The sequence below is a fragment of the Cyprinodon variegatus genome, unplaced genomic scaffold (genome assembly GCF_000732505.1).
Source record: "Cyprinodon variegatus isolate N-32 unplaced genomic scaffold, C_variegatus-1.0 Scaffold724, whole genome shotgun sequence".
NCBI classification, from domain to species: Eukaryota; Metazoa; Chordata; class Actinopteri; order Cyprinodontiformes; family Cyprinodontidae; genus Cyprinodon; species Cyprinodon variegatus.
The window spans coordinates 45,069-67,335 of NW_015151177.1; the positions used below are offsets into that span (position 1 = coordinate 45,069).

General features: G+C 37.2%; 2 protein-coding genes across 3 annotated transcripts; one reads left to right on the plus strand and one right to left on the minus strand.

Annotated features, from left to right (window-relative positions):
• Window positions 1–170: 170 nt before the first annotated feature.
• On the plus strand, window positions 171–6,505 carry LOC107097781. The gene is made up of 4 exons (XM_015395071.1): window positions 171–470; window positions 1,996–2,173; window positions 2,261–2,475; window positions 5,637–6,505. Exons 1-4 carry the CDS (start codon window positions 171–173, stop codon window positions 5,946–5,948), a joined length of 1,005 nt encoding a protein of 334 aa, XP_015250557.1. The 3' UTR covers window positions 5,949–6,505.
• Window positions 6,506–8,290: 1,785 nt separating this feature from the next.
• On the minus strand, window positions 8,291–20,520 carry LOC107097780 (EGF-like repeat and discoidin I-like domain-containing protein 3). 2 transcript variants are annotated; one of them, XM_015395070.1, is made up of 10 exons: window positions 20,298–20,520; window positions 15,917–16,042; window positions 15,713–15,844; window positions 12,295–12,408; window positions 11,915–12,096; window positions 11,686–11,841; window positions 11,434–11,578; window positions 10,853–11,037; window positions 10,589–10,744; window positions 8,291–9,072 (listed from the first exon to the last, which is right to left on the minus strand). In XM_015395070.1, the coding sequence occupies exons 1-10, from the start codon at window positions 20,362–20,364 to the stop codon at window positions 8,929–8,931; spliced, it is 1,407 nt and encodes a 468-aa protein (XP_015250556.1). In that variant the 5' UTR covers window positions 20,365–20,520; the 3' UTR covers window positions 8,291–8,928. The 2 variants fall into 2 exon arrangements, with proteins under 2 accessions (XP_015250556.1, XP_015250555.1); XM_015395069.1 differs by having other exon boundaries at window positions 10,853–11,055; window positions 20,298–20,519.
• Between the last annotated feature and the right edge of the window lie 1,747 nt (window positions 20,521–22,267).

The following is a 22,267-nucleotide window of genomic DNA, read 5'->3' on the forward strand; positions in this document are numbered from 1 at the left end:
AATCTGAAGCGTTGCACACTCCAGACCACTAGTTGGCGACAATGTCTCTATACTTTGGGAATGTAGGACCACTGTCTAGGACATAGCAAACAGAAGAAGAAGATGGTCATCGCTGAGTTCCAATCCAAGGTAGCAGCAGGCAGCTAACTGAGCTAGCGAATTATAACAAGATGGGAAGGATATGTGCTGTCAGGAACTGCGGGAAAATCCCTTATAATAGGTGCTGTCATCGGCTTCCTTTCCACAGTCCTGAACGACTACAGTTGTGGCTGTTATTTCTCGGGTTCGACACAAACACACCTGTGGATGTTCTTCGGGAAGCTGACCATCGCGTTTGCGCCTTGCATTTTCGGCGAGAAGACTATGTTCAGTCGACTGGTTTGCGAAAAAAGTCTCCCAAGAAACTATACCTGCAAAGGGCAGCTGTACCGACGCTTTTGGGACCAACGGTAGACGAAGAAGATCTTGGGGTAAGTCAAATATTTTTTATTTTTACTTTATTTTTATGATTCGTTTTTGAACAGTGGGACCTGAATGAGAAATGAAATGAGAAATTCAGAATCATTGCCAGAGGAGCCGAAAAGTTTTTTGGACTCAAAGAAGTCAGTTGGTAAACCATTGTTACAAAGTTGGAGATGGAGGGAAGAACAGGAGCATCAAGCTCAACATAAAAGTTTTAGACAATATGGGATAAATAGTGATTATATTAGCTACATATATATATAACATTGATTTACTATATTAAATATATAAAGGAAAGTAGGTTTATTGGTTAATATTTAGTAGCAGCCATTCAAAATGGCCCTTCCCAGTCAAATGCCAGTCGAATGGCAGCCAATTTCCAGCCACTGGAGTGTCTCCCTTCTCCTGGGCATGCATATTTTTTCACTCTGACTCCACGCTTTCATTAAATTACAGGGTCTGACCTGATAAAGGGCACTTCTCCTTAGATCTTAATGTCAACGAATCATAACAGAATATTTTAGTACAAAGATTGATGTTAAAAAAGGAATCTTTTTAATTTTTTATTTAACCTTTATGTAACCAGGAAAAAATCCCATTGAGATTAAAAAAAACCTATTTTTTCAATGGAGTCCTGGCCAAGAGGCAGCAAAGTTACATAAGATACATTAAAAATAGATACATTCAAATAAATGACAGGTACATAAAAAAAAAAAAACATATCAAGTAAAAACAATTACAGATCATTGAGGCTGCTTCAAATTCTTTCACATTCAACTTAAAAGCATTTAAAGATATTAACTCAGTCAACTTCCAGTTTCTTTGTAAAATATTCCACTCAGAAGGAGCTGCGTAGCTAAAGTCTTTCTTAGGGGACCAGCCAAGGAAAGTGGGGACATTTTTACTGTCAATTTGTTCAACGATCCATACCAGTAGGTGGCGGTAATGCACTATCAATTTGTTTGCAAACCGCCATCACAAAATAACATTACAAAAGAAGAAAGACGAAGGGTAGTTACCCTCCGGACCAGAGGGTGGCGGCACTGAATCGTTCAGTCGGACGGCAGTCCTGGTGAAAAAAATTGCAAGAAGTAGAAAGAAAGCAGGCGAGGACAACTTTTGGAAAACATGGGAGACGGTGAAGCTCAAGAAGTACTTAAACATGCTTTTTATTAAGTCTGAGCTTGGTTTCTTTTCTTTTCTATGGTCATATATTTTACTTGTTATATACATGTTACTGTGGAAAAGATGCATTTTATCCAGAAAGCGGTCGATTATTGTCCTGCTAGCTGCTTAGAAACGTTACCTAACGGATAGAAATGTGGACTGATTGTATGATTCTTTGCTTTGGTGCATTGTATAGCATGGGATGCTGTGCAAACAGGATGCTAAACTATCATGCGCTATGCTAATTAATGGTGTATGCAGGCAACATAGGCTACTTTAGTTGCTGCTTAGCCTTGGTAATGCTGTCATTAGTACACTATTTAGAATGAATGTTGATGTTAATCCCGTTTTTTAATTTATTTTAAGCTTCACATAACCATCCAGAGAGGGACTGCCTTTCCTTTAATGGAGAAATGTATGACCTGCTGCCCCCCAGGGACGTATCATTGTCCCTTCTGCTCACCGGCCTTTTTTAAGCCTGCAAAGCGCTCCAAAGTCATGGTGCATTTAGAATTTCACCTGAAAAAGGCCTGTCAACTTGGAGGTAATCTTTTATTTTCTTTTTTTTTTTGCTTTTAAGATAATGATTTAAATATTTTATTGAAGGAAACTTATGTTCATCATGTTTCAGGGTACACCATCCACAGATGTGGACTGGACTGCGCCAAACGACCACATTACCACTGTTTGTACTGCATAGCCATGCTGGGAGGCAAGCTTGATTTCTACAGACATGTGGAGTTCTGCAAAAAGATGCAAAAAAGAACAGATAATCCACAGGATGAAACTTTATTAACTAACAGAGCCAGAGCCGATCCTGAAAAAGACATGTCCTCATATTTTATGGTAAGATAATGGATATACCATCTTAGAATATTATCATTGTCAGTTTACCTTTACACTCATAGTTTTACATATGCAGGGATTTTTCCTTTTTGCTGTTTTTAAGATTAATCCAACCTTCTTTACCTTATTTAAGTCACAAATAAATCAAACAGAAACCACTCAAATAACCCTAATCAAAGGTTTAAATACCCTGAGGATTTTTTTTTTACCTGATTACATGCTCACAATTTCACACCTGTCTGAATGGTTACTGACATACCCATGCTTAACAGTTGTTTTCTTGTATCATTGTATGTATACAAGGCCAGTAAAGCTGTAGGAAATGTAAATAAGTTATAGGTTTCGTGGGAATATTGATACAAATTTTATAAAAAAGAAAGGGGATATACAAAGATGAGAAAAAGAGGTGTAAGGAGACACTTGAATTTATGATGGGAATAATGGTTAAGTTAATAAAAGAAAGTACATATTAATGAAATACCACAAAGTATTACACTTAAAATCCGACAAACTAAATCTTAAGCTCCAGTCTTAAGTAGAACAAAGTCATTTGGACACAAGAAACTTCAAAAGTGATAGCAGTGTAAGTGCATCCTGTTATCGGGGAATATTGGAGCCATTTGGACGTTATAAAATGAAAACGATCTAAAACACAGGACTAAATTTATCTGTTAGTAGCTACAGGGAAAACAGCAATATCTTTGGGGTGGCCAGCTCACTCTCCTCTCCTCACCTCCGTATCAGTTTTGCTTTAAAATGTTGCATTTATACTACACTGTGTGCCGAATTATTAGGCAAGTTGCATTTTTATTATTGGGCCACCATTGTGTTCTCAATCAACCCAAAAGTCTCCTTAATATCAAAGTTTTATTTTTGGAAGTTGGTGTGTTTTTTTTTTTTTTTTTCTAGATTTGGCCATTTTATGAGGATGTCTGTGTGTGCAGGTAAATATTACTGTGCAGAATTATTAGGCAGCATAATGAAAAAAATATATATACATGTACCCATCTCACTAGTTTACTTTCAACAGGTAAACCAATATAACAACCCAAAATTCAGAAAAAAAAAGATTTGCGACATTCGAAAAACAAAAAAACAAATCATGACCAATAAAGCCACCTTTCTTCACCATGATGCTCAAAAGCCTTACATTCATAGATTCTGTCAGTGTCTTGATCTGTTTGGCGATCCACATTGCATGCAGCAGCCACCACAGCCTCCCAGACACTGTTCAGAAAGGTGGACTGTTTTCCCTCCCTGTAGATCTCACATTTCATGAAGGACCACAGGTTCTCCATGGGGTTCAGATCAGGTGAACAAGGGGGCCATGTCATTATTTTTTTTCCCTCCTTTTAGAATTTTTCTGGCCAGCCATGCTGTGGTGTATTTTGATGCATGTGACGGAGCATTTTCCTGCATGAATATCATGTTTTTCTTGAAGGCTGGCGACTTCTTCTTGTTCCACTGTTTGAAGAATGTGTCTTCCAGAAACTGGCAGTAGGTCTGGGAGTTGATCTTGACTCCATCATCAACTCGAAAAGGTCCCACAAACTCATCTTTGATGATACCAGCCCATACCAGTACCCCACCTCCACCTTGCTGGCGTCTGAGTCAATAAGGAACTTGCTGCCCTCCAGCCTCATGCCCATCCATCTGGCCCATCAAGACTCACTCATTTCATCAGACCAAAACACCTTGGAGGCATCAGTCTTCAGATATTTCTTGGCCCAGTCTTGACATTTTGTCTTGTTCAAATGTGGTCTTTTTTTTTTGGCTTTCCTTACCTTGGCCAGGTCCCTGAGTATTGAGCCCCTTGTGCTTCTCTGCACTCCAGACATGTTGCAGCTCTGAAATATGGCACAATTGGTGGCTAATGGCTTCCCTGCAGCTTCACGCTTGATCCTACTCAATTCATGGGGAGTTATTTTGCGTCTTCTTTTTTTCAACACGCTTTTTGTGCCCCCTTTGGCTATTTGTCATGAACCACTTGATTGTGCAATGATCCTGCTTCAATAGCTTGGCAATTTCCAAAATGCTGTACCCCTCTGGAAGACATCTGACAATTTCTGACTTTTCAGAGTCTGTCATATCTCTTTTCTGACCCATTTTGCCAAAGGAAGTTGCCTAATAAATAAGCACACCTTATATAAGGTGTTCATGTCATTAGGCCACACCCTTTCTCATTACAGAGATGCACATCACTTGATTTACCAATTGGTAGTTGGCTTTCAAGCCTATACAGCTTGGAGTAGGACATGTATGAAAAGGATGATGTGGTCGAAATACTCACTTGCCTAATAATTCTGCACACAGTGTATTTCAGAGTAATATGGAGAAACATATCAGTTGATTTCGTAGGTGAAGTATGAAGGGCCAATCGTACCATAATTAGGAGTGGTTAGAGAAATAAATAGATGGCTCATAAATAATAACATAAATCGTTAGAGAAATAATGGCTTGTGATTTAAATTATTAAGCTATTAAATGCAACAAAATGATAAAAACTAGATATATTTAAAACTTATACATCTATTTTGATATATATAATATATATATATATATATATATATATATATATATATATATATATATATATATATATATATATATATATATATATATATATACATAACCATTCTATTTTATCTCTGTGCTTTCATTCTTATTTTTTATTCAAACAATGGATATTTAGATTTTTAGAATTGAATGCAGGTGGCAAGCTGAGTCGTTTAACTCGTATCTAACCTAATAGTACCACATATAGCCTTATGCTATTGTTAAGTTGTATTTGCATTTATTGCAAACCTCTTTAACCAGCATCTGTGATGCTGCTACGGAAGCATGGTTAAGATTAAAAATGGGGAGTTTTTCATGTTATTTAAAATGTTTTAATTGTCTTTACTGATTTGTCTTTTTTTTTTATCCCCTTGATTTCTTAAATGGTGTTGAATATTTCCTGCAAACCATCGATATTATTGATATTGAGTTTGAAATTTTAGTATTGTGACAAACCTATCACCCACTGGTTCTATTACAACGGTCGTGTACATACCCTTCATCAGTGTTAGTGAAGAAACAGAAAAAAAATGTATGGGACTCCTCAGTAGATGACTAGCTTTCTATTTCTCTGTGTTTTTTTTAAAAACTCCTTCTCTACCCAGGGGCCCAATGAAAGTGAGAGTGAAGATGTCCCCATGGATGCTCAGAGTAAAACCGAAGGGGAGGGAAGCAGCAGCAGCAAGTCGGACATCCTGTTAGTTTGCAGACCGAGCGACGGCAATGCTGCAGTGAAAGAAGTGCCACTTGTGACCAAACAGCACAAAATGTTGCAAGTGAACTTGGATAAACCACAGGACTGTGACGAGTTTTACTTCATGAACCTGGCGAAAATGTTCAAAAAACTGGCCCCTTCCAAAAAGACAGATGTCAGGATGAAAATCGAGAGAGTCCTCTTTGAAGCTGAGTTCATGTAGAGGTTCATGGTTCATCATTTCCAACATTTACCCTTTATTATACAGGATTGGGGTTGATTTAGCTTATTGCATCTGTTAGCGTTACTGCTCGGTATTTTGACTCCTACAGTGTTTCTTTATTTTGCCTGCAAGCCAGCCGTCTCCTAATTCACAGAACCATTCTATCACTCTAAACTTTTAGCAAAATCTATACTGCTTACATGTGCAAAAACTCACAGGCTGCCACTCATTTAAGAGGCTCTTAGGTTTCATGTACATATGAGCTATAAATTGGAGTCATGATGGTAATACCTGCCTTTTCCCCACTTATAGTTTATGGCATTGATCATAAATAACTGAATGTTTTACAGTAGTCTCTGACAGAGACAGCTACTTTGATGACATTCCTTTAACTGGCTGCATTTCTTTATCCAACCTGTTTTTGTTAAATGAATTCGTAGAGCGATGCAACTGAAACTGTTTTTTTTTTTTTTTTTTTTCCTAAGTTGATCACGCATAAAAGTGAGGTGTTTAATCTCATCACTGTTTGGCATTAAATATTTTCCCAATGAGCTGGAAAAATTAAACTGATTTATTCAAAATTCTAAAAATGTGTCTTTTTTAGTATTTCTCTTTATGTATTTTAATGTTCTTAAATATTCATGTGTAGTTGTGGAAGAATTAGTCTGCTTAATCGTGATTAATCAATTATTGAAATAATTGTCAACTTGGTGAGTAATTGATCAATTGTTAGCTTAACATACGGACTCTCACACATGCCAATAGCTGCAAGAGCAACCCAGGTGGAGCGGTAATTATGCCAAAATTGTAAAGATTATATAAACATCATGTAAGATAACATAAAAACAATGTGCCTAAGTTTTTATAGTCAATAATTATGACAAAAATGAAAACTGAGGAAAAAATATTTGATCCCCCAAACAAAAAAACAGGCTAGAACAATCCTTGCTGGTGAGACAAGGGATGAGACATTTCTTCTTTTAATAGTTGGGCTTTAGGCCTCTCTGAAAGGATCCTCCAGTTTGTCTCTAAGGCTGAATCCCAAACCGCCCACTAAGCACTAACCTTTCACTATCAAGTCCCACTTGCAGCTGTGGAAGGTGCCTTGATTGAAGCTGGGGGCTATAAACCAGAATGGGATGGCTTCTTCCCTCCAGCAGAAAAGGAAAACAGTTGTCTCTATGGCAACATGGTGACGCCCCATGTGCATGGCTGTAGCTCTGTGCCTCAGGTTCACATGACACTAAACATTTACCCGTCTTAAGACAAATGTTGGGGGCGGCAGTGGTGTTGGAAGGAGTTTGCGCTCCAACCAGAAGGTTGTCGGTTTGAGCTCTAGCTTTCAGTATTGTTGTGTCCGAGGGAGGTCAGAGGGACTGGGGGCGCCAGTGTACAGCAGCCTCGCTTCTGTCAATGACCCCCGCTGCTGAATTCCAGCTGATTGACACTCCCTGAATAATTCACTCGACCTACCCACTATGTGGTTCGGGATGGCCCTTCATTTTGCAGACCCTCAGTGGGACAGCACAAATGGAGGGTTAGGTTTGGGATTGGACCCCCATGTTTCCTGACATCCATTTTAAAATTAATACCTTCAGCCTCCTCCACAGGTTTTCTACTGAGTTAAGGGGACTAACTAGGTCACTCCATGAACCTCCTTGGCTTCTCACTGAGCCACTCCTTTGTTGAGTCATTGTCATGCTGAAGACCCACCCATGCCCCCCTCTTAAGTGTTTCTGCTGAGCAAAGCAGGTTTTGAGCCAAGATTTTATGTTACACGGCCCCATCATCCTGTACCCTTTGCAATAATAGCACCAGCAGTTCTTGTGCAAGAAAACTGTTTTAAAATATAACCTATTTTTTGACAGGTCATTGGTTTTTTACCATGGTGCAAAAGTGATTAATATGCAAAAAAAAGATTCATAAAGTAAATGTGCTTCATACAAATGAGGTGTTAAGATCAGGGGTGTGGTAATTATTTGATTGTGCACAGATGTGTGTGACGTTGCAGTAGTTGCTGGGATTGAATACTTATTTCACAATTCAATAAACAGACTTTTTTTTTATCTTTCATACATTTTCGACTGATATTCTGTCATTTTGCAATAATTAGCAGTAAGGAACCATTAAAAAAGAGTTGGTTAATGTGTTTGTGAGTTGGGAAATTGACAGCTTAACAGCAGATCAAATATTGGATCCCTGCATGTATAAAAGCTGAGATGCTCCTCCTATTACCTACTACTGCATCCTCAGTGTAGTTCACAAAGATGCTTTGCAGCAAGAGGAACAAAGCATTATGCATTTATGAACAAACGCATGCCACACTGAAGAGATTATGTTGAACATTTAATCTTAGTCTCACACCAACAATGAGTTACAAAACAAAAATAAATGTAAATCTATTTTTTGTGCACATTTTCCTTACCGGTATATTTCACATCAATTGTACAAATCATCAAATCAGAACAAAATTACACAGTTTAAATTTCTGTTAATTACATAGAATCTATCAGCTGACCTGTAAGTGAGGACTACTTATGTGGTAGCCTTACTAATGTTGGAGACTGTCCTCTTTTTTTCTGGTTTTTGTGTTTTCTGGAGCAGTTAGACGTAACAAAAAGTCCTCCACAATTTCATAAGTTTTTACAGAAGTAAGAAAAAGCTTAAAAGGAGTTTAGCATCTGTCCTGTGCATGCTGTTAATGGAGTTAAACCCTTATAGGCTGTAAATTGCCCAAATAAAATACATTTTTATACATAAAGCTTCTAAAACTACAAATAATCAAAGCAGCACTCCTTGAGTCACCAAAGGCTGGGATGTTAAATAATGTAGCCATGTAAACATGAAAAAGTCACTAATAAAAAGTGCTATAGGTGTTAGAGTCCAAACTATTCAGCAGACATGATCTCCATATAGTGCCAAATAGAAGAGGTCGTCGTTCCACAGCTTGGTGGAAGAAATGGATGAGGAAAGATTGGTTTTAGTCATCGCAGCCCAGCAGCTCCATGCGTAGAGTGATGCGCTCGTGCCATTCCCAAGGGATGACCCGTACATATTGAGCGTAGAACGGGGGCTCAAACACGTTCTTCTTGTGAGTGTTGTTGTCAATGTTTCCCTGGAAAATCTAAAAAAAAAAAAAAAAAAGTGATGCATTTGTAATTTTAATAAAATCATAGCACTTTTTTAAAACTAGATAAATAAAATATAATTCTCCTGCACTTGGTTTAAAATCAGATGATCAGTGAGCCTCAACTGGCCGCCCCAGGAGAAAACTTTCTGCTTACATCCCATCTTCACCAATGTTTTCGTAATCACCAATAGAACTGAGCGCATGCCTCAGAATGTAATACCTGTACTAACAGATTAAAATGCTTAAAAGGTGTTTTCCAGTTTAAATTGGGGCCTGTCAAATCTAAAAATTATATGATGAGAAATTATAAATAAAAAAGACAAAATTTGAGGAAAATTCTGTAAACTGCAGTTCTCTCTCCCATTAATGACACTCGATCTGATCTGACGATCAATGAAAGAGCTCCTCCTCATCAAACGACGTATTCGCCACTGTCATAGCTTATAGCATATCACTGAAATTTTTCAATTTTTACACAATTTTCTCTTCTTTTTTATAGAGTAGCTGCTTAACATCAGTCTTCTGTGATTTTTTACCAGCTCCACCAATTATTTTTTTCCTTTCTCTGCTGCCCTTTGATGACAACGTGTAAAAAGATGAAAAGAAACAGAAGAAAAAAAAAGACATTGAAAAATAAGCATCTGTCCTGCCTGCAGGTTAGCTCCACATTAAACAATGTAATTATAAAAACTCTATTTTAATATAATACCTATTTATTGGTTGAGATGTTAAAAGAATGTTTGTGCCATTTGTGACACAGGTATAAGGGCCCCTAACAGTTCATATCAAATAAATAAATTAAAGCTCTTTTTTATTTATCTCTACTGTCCTTGTTCAAAGCTACAGTGTGTCATTTTCAGCGACATCTAATGGTCAGACTGCAGCAACATAAACCGCTTCCCCTCCACTTCTCCCCCTCCAACAATACAGAGGTCGTCATGGTACAAAATGGCTTCTGCAACGTCTGCATCACTTCTTGTGAAGTAATGATGAGGTTTGTTTACATAGATTATTTTATAAATAGTATTTTATTAGATATATATTTTATATAGGGCTAACTTGCCACAGTGAAGCGGAATGGCGATACCTACATTCATTAGTTTGTCAGCTCCTTCTTAATTGTAAATAGCAATTTCCAAGGCAACACAAACATAAAGATTGATTCTTTAAGCTGGTAGATGATAAGTCACAAACATATGTATAATATATTGTATTTCTATCAGTAAATCCTTGTATATATTACACACTTTAGCTTTAATTCATTCATATTTGTTTGCTAAATATTTGTGAATTCATATCCTTAGAAAATAAATGTTAAAAAGGGACAGAAGGGCATTCCTTTCTCTTCAAAATAGGAAGAAGAGAACATGTTCTTCCAGCAAGATATGGTGAAGATGGTATAAAAAAAGGCAAATTGTTTACATTTTCCCAAATTTACAGTTAAATCAATTAGAAAGGTGTTATAAATGAAAAATAAGATATTATGGATGAACATTTCAAGTATTCAGACCTTATCACCACCAGTGTTCTCATTTTTCACGATACTCCATGACTCTCCATCATTGCTGTATGCCACTTTAAACTCTGAAACAAACTGCACCACTCCAAAGTCTTTAGCTCCCTGAGTGACGATGCCTGTGAGCTGTTTCGTTTTACCAAGATCCACCTGAGGAGTTAGCAGAGAGAAACAGAGTAAGAAACCCCAGATTGAACTGGATTTTAAGTATCACTAATAGAACCAATAACAATTGTGTTTTCATAAAGTTTTCTGAACCTGGATCCACTCTGAGCGATTGTTTTGAGCAGGAGACCAGGCGTTCGTCTTCCCCGCCTTGTCCAGCCGGGCAAACTGAGGGTGCCAGGTGAAGGTATCGATTCCCCACGTTCGGAAAGTGCTAGAGGCTGAAAGCTGGTCGTCAGAGATGAGTCGAGATTTCATTCCCAGGGGCTCGGAGCAACCTGCCGTGTTTGAATAAACTGTAAATCAAAAATAACACAAAACAAAAAGAAAAAAGGGAAGGGGGAGGAGAAGGAAAGAGCAGAAAAGAAAGAAAAAAGACATGAATACACCCAGAAGAACCTTGCAAAGAAAATTCAACCCACAAGTGATTTTAACCAATGTAACACCAGGCAGTTATAAAAGAAGTGGAGAGTAGAGAGAGGCAAGAGACAGTAGCAGAATGTAGGCAGCAAAGAGCACAGAATTACTACAATCTCTTCATATTAACCCTGATTTCATGGAACGATTTCAGTTACTGTTATTTTCTGCCTTGAGTTCAAATTAGATCAAGTATTATGAACTGCTTTTTATTTTTGAGTTAGCTTTTTAAAAGCTTCAAATATGTAGATGTTTACCATTCAGCTCACAGCCCACCAGCTCCATGCGCAGGGTGCAGGCCCTGCGGCAGACCACCGGGATGATGCGGATGAACTGGGCTACAATGGGGGGATCAAAAAGGTTGGTCTTTGTGCTGTCGTTGTCAACGTTACCTACAAAAACCTGCAGCCCACAGATGCACAGAAGGATTGAGCATGCAGAAGGTAACTAAGAAAAAACAGGCAGGTGTTTTGTTTTGTTTTTTTTTAAAGAAAAAAATCACATCAGACCTTATCTTTTCGAATGCCGTCTCCTTTAAATGTGACATAGCTGATACCATCCAAGCTGCTGGCCACTTTAAAGGCCTTGATGTATTCTGCTGAGCCCATGCGGCTGGCTCCCTGAGTGATGATGCCTGTCAGGCGCATCTTCTTTTGCATGTTAATCTGAAAAGAAACACGGAAGTGTTCTTACAAAGAATGCTCACTGGCCCAACCTTAAAGCCCTCACGTCCCTCACCTCAATCCAAGGGTTCCTGTCATGGCTGGCGGACGTCCAGGCGTTGACGATGCCTTCGTTGTTCAGTCTGGCCAACTCTGGGCCCCAGCGCTGTAGACCCAGAACACCGTAGTGCACAGAGGACGCAGAAATCTGGGACTCCACGATCGCTCCTCCTTCCATACCCAAAAGACTAATGCAACCTAGGAACCAACATAAATTTTGATATTTAACAACGACTTTTCTCTTTCATAAAGCTAATGTTTGACTAGGGCTACCCTTTGGCACTTAAGAATACCCCAAACTACATTAAGTTATTCTGCAATTCATATAATATTTTATGTTTTCTAAAGAAAAGCAGTGAGTAGATATGTGTAGAAAGTGTAACTGGGGAAACATACGTAGCTGGCATTGTTTCCCAACATACGGAGACGGACACTGGCAGGTGTAGTCTCCATCAAGATCTCGACAGATCCCTCCGTTTCGACAAGGCTCTTTGGCACAGTCATTCACATCTGGAAGAAAAACACAGCAACCTTTTAACCCTCAACAGCTAACAGTTAACAGGAAACTGGAAATAATAAGCTTGTGATTGTTTTCAGAGGTCTGATGAACAAATGGAAGAAAATGGAGGAGCTGGTGTAGCTGATTACCCCCCAAAAAAACAACATTTGGGATAATTTTCTGTGGGAGTAATTTCTAAATATAAAATAGTGAAATAACAGATAATAGGCACATCGATAGCAGAATTAAAGCTTTTGCCCAAATCTAAAGCAATGCACAAACATCTCCACAAGGTAGAGCTCTTATACAGATAGACCTACATCTGCAGGTTAAGAGATGACAGCTCACCATGTGTCACTCTTTCCATACCTCCATAAAAAATACTTTTTTTTTAACTGTAACTGTGACATAAGAGCGGTCATGATCCACCAGGCAACAAGGGGAATGATGGATGGTGCCCTTTCTATCCTCCCCGCGGCTTACCAGGCATAAACAAATAGAAGCTCAGAGGTTAGAACAACCCAAACAACCCACAGTAGACAGATTGCAGTGGCACATCTGTGACTTTGGCAACAACAAAAAGATTATCCTGATCTGTAAGCCTGGAAAACTTGACCGAGTTTATTTTGAACCCACTGCAACTGAACCAGGTCAGTGCATCTTAGATCCAAATTAAACACTGCTTCTGAATCACAGTTAACTAAATATGTTAAATAATGTTAATAGGAATGCATGTTCATTCATGATTAATAGGAGCATCTTTTCAGGCATTATTGCTTAATTATTTGTGTAATAATAATTTATTGGTGGTTTATTCTAGCGTACAGGACTATATCAGGCATTAACAACTAATTTCCCTAAAGAGCTACATGAGTAACTTGGATTTTTGTTGATCAATGGCTAAGTTTGATTACAAAATTATGCACCTCTTGATATGATTTTCCTTTTGATCAGCTTGAGGTAACTGTAACTGAGGTTCATGGATTATCAAAAACTGCATTCTGTGATAGTTTGAATTTCAGGATGGGCCTACATTGTATGCACAGAAGATTTGACTAATGTAAAACTTGTAAAAAAAAAAAAAAAACATCCTTTCATCATTATAGATACTGTACAAACGTAGGTTTTTATGTTGCATGCAAACTTTCTGCATGTTGAAACTCTGCATTTCTTTTAAACGGGACGAGGTAGTTAGTTTCATATGATGGGCAGGATGTAGACCTGGTTGTATTCTTCATTCTGCCTGGCCTACAAATTGCAGTGGATAGGAAGAGGAGCTGAGAAGGTGATTAGAGTGTCCCTGTCCTCTGTCTAGGACTATGTGAGATAAACTGCAGAAACCAGACACTAACCCTTGTCAGAGAATCATTGCATCCCCTCTACGGACGTTCTGATATTACAGCAAAATGACAGGCAGAACCATCAGGTGGCTGTAGGTGTTTCTTTCTCTAGCTGTGCTAAACACTTTGTTTTTTTATACTTATTTACTTGGTTTTTATGCATTTAATAATAGCTTCCAGCTGACATGTTGAGAATAAGAGAGAAATACAACTGTTCTCTATCGCAGCGCTAGGGTGTAATATTTCCTTAACTATCTGCTTTCAACCTAAAAGGATATTTCAAATTAAACCAGACAACATGCTGATGTAATTCCAGTTGAATCTGTTTTGGATCTTGTTCCTTTTAATGCTAAGAGGATTGGTCACAAAACGAATGCCTAAATGGCTCCAACACTGCTGGCTCAGTGCAGCTTACACGTAGACTGATTTGGATGAGAAACAAACTGGGAAAAGTAAAACGTACAGTGACTCACTAAAGTATTCATATCCCTTAATTTTACTTTTTGTTAGATTAAAATCACAAACCTGCCCTCTAGTTTTTAGGTAACAGACTAATAAGGGCATAATTTAGGGCCTAATTATGAGACAGAAAGAAGAAATCTATAGTTGCTAAGATGTGTTACAATTTTGAAACCTGAACCTATGCTCCTTTTTTGTGAAAAGGACAGAAGTATGAAATATGCTTTTTTTCCCTCTAACACCCCTAATGTGGATCCTATCTTACCACAGAGATAAAGGCAGCACCATAGGGAACCGCCTCATGGTGGGGCCCTTGGCAGCCATAAGAACGCGCAAAAGGCAGCATTCTACGGCACGCATGGCCTCAGTATATTGTTCCCCCTGTCAGCCCTGGATTCACACAGACGAAACATTAGTGGCAATCTGCTAATCAATCTACTAGTTTTAAGGGTATCAGAATTAGGAGGACTAATTATGAAAATATCACATATTTTAATTTTCCTTATATTTAACTGAAAATATATATATTTTTAAATTTAGTATTTTGGTCCAAGCTATAAAACGATGCTGTCAGGTGAAATGGGACAGTTAAATTCAAACTGATGTTGCAATGCAATGTTTGTAGGTAAGGCTGATGCAAAATTACAAATGTTTAGGAGCAGATAGGGGTGTTTAAAAAAAGTATAATAAGTACATATTGCTTAAACAGTCTTCATTATTTTATCTCTTAATTATTTATCTGCATTTTCCAAATATCCCATCTTTCACAATAAACAGCTGATTTTAAAGGACCTGCTTCCCAAGCTGAGAATTGAAATTCTTCACATGTTTGGGCCAGGCTTCAGCACAAATGGATGCAGTGTTGACCCAGAGAGGAATACATCTGAATGCTAAGAGACTTAGAGTGGTCTTTCACTAATTAGCCAAACAAAAACACCACAGATTCCACTGAATGAAACCCTTTCATACATCTACTGAGCAACACATCTCTCCCACTACTGATGTTGGCGTTAGCAATCCAAAAGGATCATATTCACCGGTAATTCATTTCCTTCCTGTTTACTTGCACAGTATTTAAAACATACTTTCATTTTATGCACAGCAAAAAATTTAAATCTAGATAGGTCAGTTCTTCTTAAAATAAGTGCAAAGTAAGATACTTTGCCAACAGAATAAGACAATTTATATTAAAAATATGAAAAAAACAACTGAATTGTCTTATTTAAAGCGCATAATATTTAATTATCTAATTTAAAGAATTAAATTATTAATTCCAATGGCAGGTCAGCTTATGTAGCTACTCAAATTAAGCATAAATGCATTTATTTTAAGAATTATTTACTTATTGCAAGAGTTTTTGCAGTGTAGCAACATGTTTTTTTTAGTAATTCTTTTAATTAAATGCCTTATGCTGACACTAAATTAGTTATAACCCTTAGCATTAATGTGCAATGGAGTTTTAAAAGTCAAAAGAAAAGAAAAAAGCAACCAAAGGTATAAAGCAGCAACAGCTTACTGATCTGGCAGTGCACGCCTTCAAAGCCAGGCTGACACCTGCAGACGTATTCATTAAAGACATCCCCTCTTCTTGTCGGAGTGATGACCTCACAAGACCCGTCATTCTTACACGGGTTAGGGTTGCAAGAGCCTGGAAGAAGAAGGAGGTTTGAAATCTGTTTTTTTCCCACACATGGTTTTCAACTGTCCTTTCCTGCTCTACCTGTCTCTGTCAGGTTACACGTGTCTCCCCCAAAGCCGTCCGGACAGATACAGATGAAAGGATCCTCTCCTACTCCCGTCACACATGTCGCTCCATTGTGGCAAGAATTCACCTCACAGTAGTCACCTGAACATGGGAGGAAAAGCGAAAATGAGAGGATTATTAGAAATAGCTGCAGTAGATTAACTCCCAAAGAAAATTAAGTAATAGTAAGGAAAACTCAGGCTGTTGGTGGATAATGCATTTACAAAAAGAAAGAATTGCAATTTTTAGCTTTGGTAAATGTTATAAAGAGAGGAAATAGTGACTTTTATATCTTCAATTAAAACAGCTTTCTTTCTCAGTTTAGTAGTAACTTAATCAGAGGAAACTATGATGTTAAGTAATAGTCTGGCTTACTTAAAAATACAGAAAAATATCTTATAAAGTATATTCCTTAAAGGATTTTATAACAGTTTCACTAAATTAAAGGTTGGTAAAAAAAATATTTTCCATTGCATTTCAGAGAAACCTCTATTCATTGTTCTGTGGCATATTTAGTAAATATTTGAGCTTTTGATGCTGAACAAAAATGATTACAGGGCAATAAAAAGCAAGCATAGAAAACACATTTTCTATATGTTTCTCATTAACAAATATGAGCACAAACAGCAAAATACTATGTATGAAAGCAGTCACTTGTTTACAGGGTTATACTTTTTTAAAAATCAATGTCATCTCAAGGCACTTTGCAGATAATTCAGTTTGAAAACCATTTGATCACCTCCAGTCATTGAATTGCAGGAAATGCTCCACCTGGATGAGCTACAATGATTTTCTTTGTATTTTATTTTGTCATTGTTCTCTGTAAATTTCACATCAAGCATTCATGCAGCGACAGTGGAAAGGAAAAACTCCCTTTTAACAGGAAGAAACCTTTAGCAGAACAAGGCTCAATGTGAACAGCTTCCTGCAGAGACCAAGTAGGGGGTCAAGGAAATGCAAGCAGACATACAAAGAGTTTGATATCTTAAGCTTATTTTATAAGCTGCTTGGATAGTTAGCTGAGCAAACATTTCAGAATCTAGCATTTTCCCCTTAGGGGTTAACCCACAGAAGAATAAAGCAGAGCAACTGTCTTTAAAGTTTTCAGCTCTCTCATTATCTGCTGAAAGTCATGCCCTTTTTCACACTCTAAACGAAGTTCATGCCAGGACATTTTGTGGAAAACACAGCTATTTTTTAAATAGCTTCTTAAAGGTTGTAATACACCATTTATAGGGAAGGGTGTAGTTTTATTGTTTGGGTTGTAATTTTACTTATTTTATGCTGTCTTATTTAATATTTTATTTGCTCTATTGTACTTACAATCTTATTTTTCTCTCTTCTATAAAGGGTTGCACTGCAAGAAAATAATTTCCCGCAAGGGATTAATAAAGTAATTCTGATTCTGATTCTTACATCACATCCTTTTTATCTGATTTCTGGTTTTAAACCCCACATAAAAGAAAAGTTAAGAGGTTTCGTTTGTTGTCTTTTTACTCACACCAAAAACTGTAGTGGTCAGAGCAGCCGGGTAGCTTTTAGTGTGGTGCGTTCAGCAAGTGGGGAAAATATTTTCAGGCTTTAAAGGATCTCATTAAAAAAAATTAAGAAGACTAGAAGGATAAATAGAGAGGTTGATTTCTGAAGAAGGATGGCAGATTAGCTGACAGCAGATGTACTGAATAAAAGAAGGAACTATGAGGGTCCAATAGACAAGAAGGACAGGATAAACACAGAAGACAATGAAAAAAAAAAACTATATTAGACATTAATATATTATAAAACCTGATACAATGTCAGCAATCATGGGAAATAAAGTAGAAGGTTAAATTAATTGTGCATTGAGTTCTTCAACTTTTAACCCTATCTGAGTAAATAAATATATCTAAGTCAAACTATAAGGGTCAACCTTTATATGTTAGCCTCATTACATAAATATTCTGTCAGGGTTCTGCCCTTTGTTTAGGTTTATTTTTAGTTTCTTTGTAATTTTGTGTCTTTGTAGTAGTTTTCAGACAGGATTGTGTTCTTGAGTAACTCTGTGCTGCCTACTGGTGCCTGTTTCCTTTCCCTTGGCTCCCTACTAGTTAGTTCCATTCACACCTGCTCCATATCAGCTCTTTAGACCATCCTTTGTTCTGTTCCTTTTTGCTGGTTTGTCATTGTTTTGTTGCTTTGTCGTTTCTTTGCTCCCTGTGTGTGTTTTTTTTCCACCATCTTCTGATTTTTTTGTTTTTTTTTTGCTTTTTTTGCCCCTGTTGTCTCTTTCATTAAATCAGCAAAACTCATCTCTGCATTCGGGTCCTCAACCAACCTCCACCTAACGGTACCATTCCCTGAGTCTTGACCTCTGCTGTAGAAAAACTGAGAATTTATAGAAATGCAGTAAACATTTATAGCTTTTCCCATTGTGTTAATGCATAAGCTCTGAGTGTTTGAATCCACCCTATTGAAATCTGTCACCTCTTTCACATTTATCAAAAGACAATATTTCAAGATTTGTCTAAATCATTCATTATCTAAATTCATTATCAGTGGCATCTCTGCTTAAACTGGTACCTCCGCCACCTGGCCTCGGATAAAGTGGAAGAAATTGAATGGAATTATTAAAGTTTCACTCAACTATGGCCTGTTGTACCAGAATATCCTTTCCTCATACAATGTAAATCATTGATTTTTTATCTAATGAGTCAATGAGTATCAGGAAAAAAAAACAAGGTGGCACAAAAATACAAGAAAAACATTTATAAAATCAACATTCTGGCATTTGGACATCTTTAAGTCATATTAGTTTCATCTGAGCCGACTAGCTGTGCTTAATACAAAAAAGATCAGTGAAGGGGTAAAAAAAAGAAAAAGCTGGAGGCACCTGGAAAATAAATCCTAGAGCAAAAATAAACAAAAACAAGTACCTAGGCATTAAAGGATAATTATAAACATAAAGAAAGCTGTAAGTAGTTTGCTCTCACTTGTGAATGCACGGGAGACATCCAAACATATTTATCCTCTGGATTAGGATCTAGCTGGATTAGCTGGGTTGTACAGAAGCATGCAGTCCTTTTCCAGACTCTCAGCAGTTACTCAACATTACAAAGCAGCAGCTCAGGAGAGGCTAAGGACACACACAGCACACCTGACCAACATGTGGTTGATGAGCAAATATACTGTATGTATAAAAATATCACAGCAAAAAAGGTTGATTCGTTTAGTAAAAAGAGCCAAAACAGCTGGTGACCACAAAGCTGACTAGTACACCGTAATTCCTCCAAGTCAGCTGAACGGTTGCTGGTAGAACAGAAATTAGGTGAGCAGACAGCTGGTTCTGACTTATTACAGACTGGAGCACATATGGTGTTATTTCCTGCACCATCTGCACAACCTCAGTGACCAGAAAGCTGTCAAAGAAATACCAATGCTTTAAAAGAACAATGTTTGATTGAATTTGGAGCTCCATCAAAATGTTTGTTGACTTCTTTGGTTAGAAAAGAATCAACCAGGGACAAATCTACACGCAAGGAGACAATTCAAATTCAATCTTTGTCATATAGACATGACTAATTCCCAGGTTATTGTGAAAAAAACCCACACACAGTTTGAAAAGACATAAGCAGAAAAATGTAACTGATGCTGTTATTTCTCTGCTGTTGACATGATTTTAAGAAGTTTTCTAATGTAAGTTTATTTAGACTTCTTTCCTCCACTTGTCCTCATCTATATGTGTTGAAGCTTGATGTTCAGATCCAGGGACTGTCATCATTTTAAAACTTTAAAACCCTATAACGCAGATATAAAGAAATGAGGAATGACTCATAATGTTTGCACAGCACTGTGGAATATGCACTGCAATATGAATGGTGCACAATACATATCACAAAACCACTAAGCAAGCCTTTATTTTGACAACCGGTTTGCTAGAAAAAAAGAAAAAGAAAAAAACAACCTCTGAGCAAAATAGGGCTTGTAATGACAGTCTAACATATAATAACAGAGCCAAGTCACATTTAATAGCCGGTCTACCATGACAATAATACCCTGGTAGCCTGAGAGGATTTGATCCAAGTGTTCATTAAAAGTAAGACATATTCTGCTAAACTTTGTAAAATCTCTCATTCATTGATTCCACCCAGGATTGCTTAGAGACAAAAAAGAAGCAAAACTAATCAAGCAGGTTATGTTTGTCTTACAGATCACAACCAAATGGAAATGAAGGGAAAACACTGTACTATGGAAAATAAGAGCTCATACAGAGTTTATACTATGAGCCAACACCCAAAAGGCAATAAACAACATTTTTCAAGGAGTTACACAGCAATTGTGATTTGAAAAGTGTTGTTTCGGTTTATTTATGAAGACTTACCTCTGATTGAACACACGCAAATCAGCAGACAGAGGGCTCCTGTAGTTATAACCCCTGGGACTTTCATAATTGTTTCCCTGACTTTGATCCGTGAAGTTGAGTTGGGTCCGAGCTGCGCGTCACCCTGATTCCGACAAGTGCTGCTTTTAAATGCTGTCGGAAATATCAGTCTTCGGACGGAGTCGCTGCTCCATAAAGCTGGGATCTTTTTTCTGATTGGCTAATTTTCGAACGAGTTGACGCCATGTGATTAAAGTTTACGGGCAGCAGGGGCGGAGCTAGATGGGGCGCCAGGGGTGGCCATGGCCACCCTTAGCCAATCATTGGCCACCCCTACCATTTTTTCCCCTCTAATACAGATGATGGCAACAGTAATACTCTCAAGTGGAATATTCAAAACATTTTAATTTTTTTAAATATTAACAATAACTTGACAACAAAAACACTTTGGTTAATTATGCACATCAATATACTAACATTAAAGATGATAAATACAGAACTCAAGCAGAAATAGATTTTGTGTTATATGGGCTAAAGAGAAAATGATGTGTCTCTGCAGGTCATCTATTAGTCACAGTAAAATCATAGATTAATAACTGTTTTCATAAAAACTTATTGAATAATCAATTTATGTAGATAGGCTATTAGTACTTGTAAATATCAGTTTTATGCAGTATGATTATTGATAAAAGTAGGTAAGTAAAGACAATGGAAATTATGTTTGCCCAAAACTCAAACCTCACTGAATTTTATCCACTATACCTTCTATATAGAAAGCATGGATGTTTGAATATATTCGTCTATTTGTTAGCAAAGGCTGTGGGAAAATATAGTTTGTCTTTATCTAGAAAATATGGATGTTTTGCTCGTTAATTTTCCTTTTGGAACAGTGTAGATTGACCCTGAGATTTTGGTGCCTATCTACTTTTGACCACCCCTCTGTCTACATTGGTTATTGCCTGGCAATCCTTATGAAAAGTTTCTGTTTACGCCTCTGCGTGGGTAGGGTGAGCGCTGGGAGATATTTGACGGGGGCGGGCTGGAAAAAACCGTCCCTCCTTTTCTATGTATTTTAACTTTTGTTTACCAACATATAATCAGTTTTATATATCAAGAAAACAACAAACACTTAATTTAGCACCCAATGCAAGAAGGCTTTCATAACTGAAAACATTAATACCACCATGGAGGGGGTAGAAGGGTTATTGTCCATTGCATAAATATGTTTTTCTTTCATCTTTATTTCAATTAAAGAATAAACAAGTAAAAAAAACCTATTAAAAAAATAAATATGTAAGGGGGAATGCCAAATTAGTTAAGTATATAAAGACAGGAGAAAAGAAAGAATAAAAAGATAAACATAGGCTGAGGAGTATCAGATACACACACAAACACACACACACACACACTCATATATATATATATATATAGATATAGATATATAGATATAGATATAGATATATTGTAGTGCAAAAAGCGGTACATTTGTTTCAAGTTTAATATTTCAGAATTATTGCTCCATATCCTACTAGGATATGCAGACTTTTTTTTGCCTTTTGGTGAGTGGATGATCCAATTGTACAAAAATATTGCTTAAGTTCAATTAAGTAAATATTAAAGTCTGGCTTTCTCTTTAGAGTGCAATTTGGCTAACATAATTAGAAGATTGATAAGGAAGATTTTGGGATACATTTTACTTAGCAGCTGAAAACCAAATAGAATGTTTTCCATAGAAGTTGAAAAGCTTTTAAAATATTTGAATCAATAGTTGCAAAGATGTTGCCAGAAGGTCTTAGCGTATGGACACAACCAAAACAGATGATAACAGCTTCTAGAAGAAGATCACAAAAAGTGCAGTTTACAAAAATATCAGAGTGGAACTTCTCTTTAGGTAGTGTTTGACAGGATAGATCCTGTGAACGAGTTTGTGTGAAACTTCCTTCACTTTATTAGGGAGGAGAAAGTTATTA

Bases quoted from the DNA above. Each gene is read 5' to 3' on its own strand.
- LOC107097781 (XM_015395071.1), top strand. From the start codon at position 171: ATGGGAAGGATATGTGCTGTCAGGAACTGCGGGAAAATCCCTTATAAT. The intron at 471-1,995 runs GTAAGTCAAATA...ATTTATTTTAAG, and splicing joins TAGACGAAGAAGATCTTGGG to CTTCACATAACCATCCAGAG. The intron at 2,174-2,260 runs GTAATCTTTTAT...ATCATGTTTCAG, and splicing joins AAAGGCCTGTCAACTTGGAG to GGTACACCATCCACAGATGT.
- LOC107097780 (XM_015395069.1), bottom strand. From the start codon at position 20,364: ATGAAAGTCCCAGGGGTTATAACTACAGGAGCCCTCTGTCTGCTGATT. The intron at 12,409-15,712 runs GTAAGCTGTTGC...TTTTTCTTCCAG, and splicing joins AGGCGTGCACTGCCAGATCA to ATGTGAATGACTGTGCCAAA. The intron at 9,073-10,588 runs GTCTGAATACTT...TTTTTTTTTTAG, and splicing joins AGAACACTGGTGGTGATAAG to ATTTTCCAGGGAAACATTGA.